At 38.9% G+C, this 4414-nt stretch overlaps 1 protein-coding gene across 1 annotated transcript in view; it reads right to left on the minus strand.

Annotated features, from left to right (window-relative positions):
• PCGF3 (polycomb group ring finger 3) overlaps positions 1-1822 on the minus strand; it is a 13939-nt gene extending 12117 nt beyond the window's left edge. The window contains exon 1 of the mRNA XM_010179958.1: positions 1714-1822. Within this exon, the coding sequence (XP_010178260.1) occupies positions 1714-1822 (109 nt within the window). The remainder of the gene's footprint in view (positions 1-1713) is intronic.
• Positions 1823-4414: the final 2592 nt, after the last annotated feature.

The following is a 4414-nucleotide window of genomic DNA, read 5'->3' on the forward strand; positions in this document are numbered from 1 at the left end:
GGGGTGGGGGGAAGGTGTTTTGATTTTAAGATCTGGTTGTATCTCCCATTGTTCTACTCTGATGTTGGTAACAAATGAAAATTGTGTTGTTTTTATTCCTTGTGATGAGTCTGTCTTTTGCCTGTGACCTGTTTAAGTGGTGAGAAGCCCTCCCAGTCCTTATTTTGACTAGCCCTTTTTTGGAGCATCATGGTGCTCAGTTATGCACTGGGCTTAAACCACGACAAGACTCAAGACAGAGAACAGTTCTGGAGTTACCACTTTGGCCTGTAAGGATGTTTCTCCCCAGAAAGAGTTTTTGTGGATCATTAATTGGAACTGTGCTAATAGACAAGGTTTCCATCAGAATACTGCAAACCCTAGCACTCCTGTATTCCACAGGGCCAACAACAAAGATGCTGGGACAGACTTAAACCTTCAGTCTTTTTGAAACTTTGGAAAGTACTAGGGAATACCTCACCAATGTGAAACTTGAAATTCACAGAGTAACATAACAACAAGCAACTACCTCATCACAATATTTTGGAACAAAAGCTTATTTCTAGACTACAAGACTTATTCTTTACCAATAAACTATGGCTGCTTTCTGCAGAGGAATAGGAGAGCAAGAGCATTTGGAAGGCTCCAGGTGGAGAACATATGCTGTGTCAACTGTCAGAGAAGACAGAAATAGGCATTTCACGTTTGTTGTGGTTGAGGGCTGGGCTGGCCACTAAATCCTGGACAGACGCTCTCTGTTAACCCCTCTCCCCTCCCCAGAAAGAAACAAAAAAGAGAATAAGGGAGAGAGACGTTATGGGTTGGAAAATAAAACAGTTTTTATAAAACAATAATGCTAACACTGCAGGATAATAATCTAAATAGGAAAACAATGAAATATATACAAATAGACATATAAAACCAATATAACATCCTCCCCTCACCCTCCCCCAATGACGAATACGTCACCAGAGGCTCTGCAGAGCTGGGCACTGGGAAAGTCCCAGACCGAACTCAGCAGCAGTGGGAGCTGATGCAGGAACACACGAATCAGGATCAGAGGCAGACAGGGTACAGGGTCTGCTCGGACTTTGGCCATTGCAGGATCGAGACAGACGGAAGGGTCCGAGATGGAAGGGCTCCAAGATGGAAGAAGGGTCGAGACCCTCGTGATCCCTCAGCTTTATACTGAGTATGACGTGTGTGGGATGGAATACCTCGTTGGTCAGTTTTGGGTCTGCTCCACCCCCGTAGTTGCAGATATGGCACCCGTGAGGAGACACCTGACCTTGAACGTTATCAGTACACACTGTCTGGGAAAAACATGCTGCCAGTTTTCGGCAAGTTCAGCCACTTAAAAGAGACTGAGCTGAAAAGTAAAATCACTAAATAGAAACTTAGTTCTCTTTAGCTCAAACCAGGACAACGTTCCTTTAGCAGGAAGACAGACTGCGTTCTTGAATGCATACCTTACCACTAATTGTATATGGCTTCAAGATCGTGCAGTACAGCTTTAATGTTTTCTTCATTTGCTTTATGAAAAAGAATTTGTTAAAAAAAACCCACAGTGCCTAGTAAAGCATGCATTATTTTTTGCTGATGCACAATACATTTTTTAAATTCAACGAAAAAACATTAAAACATGTTGCAAATCAGGTTAAAAAAAACAACCAAAACAAACCAATCAAACAAACAAAAATCCAAATTCATTAACATAATTATACTTCTACTTACAAGTATGTAAGCATTCTGTTACAGTAGTAGCATCAATCAGGTATCCATTGCACAGACGACAAGTTATATGGGCATTAATGTCCCAAAGCTTAATCTTTCTTGTTAGCATCTTTGGTGTCTGCAAAAAAGACATACCATAAAGTAACACACCTGCAGTGATCAGGTAAAAGTCATTTGAGAATAAATAGTAACTAGAATCAACTGTAAAGATACATTTATACAGTTTTAGGCTCTCACACAATGTTTATGTGCATGAATGCACACACATAGTAACAGTACTAACTTCTAAAGGATTTCACACAAGAGAAACAATGTAAAACCCACACTATTTTGCAAGTCAAAAATTCAACTGCATAGAAGAGTCTTTCTACCATGCTATTAATAAGTTCCTTTACCAAGGAAGACACTTGGATTTAAGGTAGATTTAAGCTGAAACCCTACTACTGTACTGATCTAAGTCATCACATTCAGTCTAATAATGGAAAAAAAGTAATAAAAAAATTGGAGAGAGAAAATCCTCAAAGTGATTTGAGAATTGTAAGCATTTTGATACTGAAAAGTGAAAATAACTGTCTGATTTGACATAGTAAGTTTAAGGACACTTTTAAATGTTTGCCTTATGCCAGTATGGTTAAAGCATAATTTTGAAGCTCTGCCTCACTAATAGAGCTGAGAAGTAAACCTTCTAAAATCCCATTTTATTTAAACTCAAGTTAATTAAAGAACATATTAAACTAAAATAGTCTTATTGGCAGAGCTGCAGTTTGTTGAACTAAGGAAAATGAACTAGAAGGTTTTCCTCTCTTCAGAGCAAGGGATGGCATAATGACCCTTAAAAGGAAGAAAAATCAGAAATTAAACAGCTCACTTAACTTCTCTTCTGCAGCAACCCCAAATGCTTTTAAAGAAAACACCACACAAAGCCCACACCTTAACAAGTGCCTTTTAAATATAGCTGTATTTTATTTTTCAAAACATATAAAAAATAAAATTGTCCTGTTACCGTAAGTTGACAGCAATAATTAACAGAGCAGGCTAAAGCGGCTTAACCTGTAACATTCGATTCTCGTGCTGCACAAGTAACCAAATTAAACTTTTTTCCATTAAAGTGACTTTACTGTCCCTGGCTCACAAATACTAGGCCGCTTAATTTGGAATACACTTCTGAATTTGCATGGTGACATGTTCCCCAAATTTCACATAGAAATATCGTAAAAAGGTTGTCTCATCTTTAATTTAATTTGTCATATTCTTGTTCTATGTTTAATGAAGTGGTACTAAGCAAAAAGAACTATCAAAAGGCAAACTTTCACACTAATCTAATTCACACATGGCATCCTGGGGTGTATCAGAAGGGGGGTGGTTGTAGGTCAGAGAGGTTCTCCGTCCCCTCTACTCTGCCCTGGTGAAATCACATCTGGAATATTGTGTTCAGTTCTGGGCCCCTCAGTTCAAGGAGGACAGGGAATTGCTAAAAAGAGTCCAGCACAGAGCCACAAAGATGACGGAGGGAGTGGAGCATCTCCCTTATGAGGAGCAGCTGAGGGAGCTGGGTCTCTCAGTTAAATAGAAAGTCAGCACATTGGAAAACATAATTCATTACAGGCAAAAGAGGAATTAAGCTGCAAGGATATTTATAAAAGCTCTATCAATACAACTCTAGTTACTTGCCTAAGCAGGAATTCAGAAAAAGGTGTTCAGGATCACCTGAACGGACTGAATCCAAGAACTAATAAGGCAGAAAAGCCAAAAATACTATGGTGAAAACTGACACAAATAAATAACTTATTTTCTAGCAAAAACATGACAGTTTTTCTCCACTACAACCGCTGTCACTAGAAAAAAACAACCCGCAACACACAAAAAACAGTTCAGCTAGAGTATTATGAGAACAATGATTGAACCACACAATGAAGAAGGTAAAAATACTACAAAATGGTAATAAAACCCATCATGCCAGAAAAAGAGGATAGCAAAGATAATACACACTTTACTGACTCAATGAGAAACAAAATCATACACTCCTTGGCAATAGGAAAACACATGTCTTCTAGAACATCCAGAGCAAGCCTGTCGAATCAACTGTTCAATCGATTTCATGCACCTTTCAAGAATGAGACAAAACTCCTCTCAGTAGATGTTTAAAAAACAGAAACTGGGAAGTACTAGAAGCAGCAACAGAATGGCAACAGGTTTTTCCAGAGCATTAGACACCTCAGTTTCAAAACAAGACAAAATCTTGAGTAGGAGATTTCTCCAGAAAGTCAGGCCCGTACTTCTGTACTGCAACTGCTAAAGCAAGAAAATTCTTTCTTCTCTGCATATGCAGAGGCCCAGACCTGGCAGCTTCAACACAGCTTGAATCTCCAATAAGCAACACAGGTTTTAATGTCTGTAAGCAAGCTGTCAGTGTCAGACTCCACTTTAGCCTGCATCTTGTGCAATTGAGACCTGTGTCCTCTAGTCTCAGGTTAAAGAAGAAAATTAGGATTCCCCTCTTATTTTTCATACAAGCTAAGCTGCAACAATAGGCAGCCTTATTAATTTATTTTTTTAAAAGGCCAGACCAGTTCATATCTATACAGAAAGGAAGGGAGGGGCTAGAAACAAAACGGCATATTACCAAGATGCCAGTTATGTTAGACAACATATTTGAAGACTCAGCTTTGAAGACAATTTGAACTGCTTCCCAGAGGGCAAG

The sequence above is a fragment of the Mesitornis unicolor genome, unplaced genomic scaffold (genome assembly GCF_000695765.1).
Source record: "Mesitornis unicolor isolate BGI_N332 unplaced genomic scaffold, ASM69576v1 scaffold9462, whole genome shotgun sequence".
NCBI lineage: Eukaryota > Metazoa > Chordata > Aves > Mesitornithiformes > Mesitornithidae > Mesitornis > Mesitornis unicolor.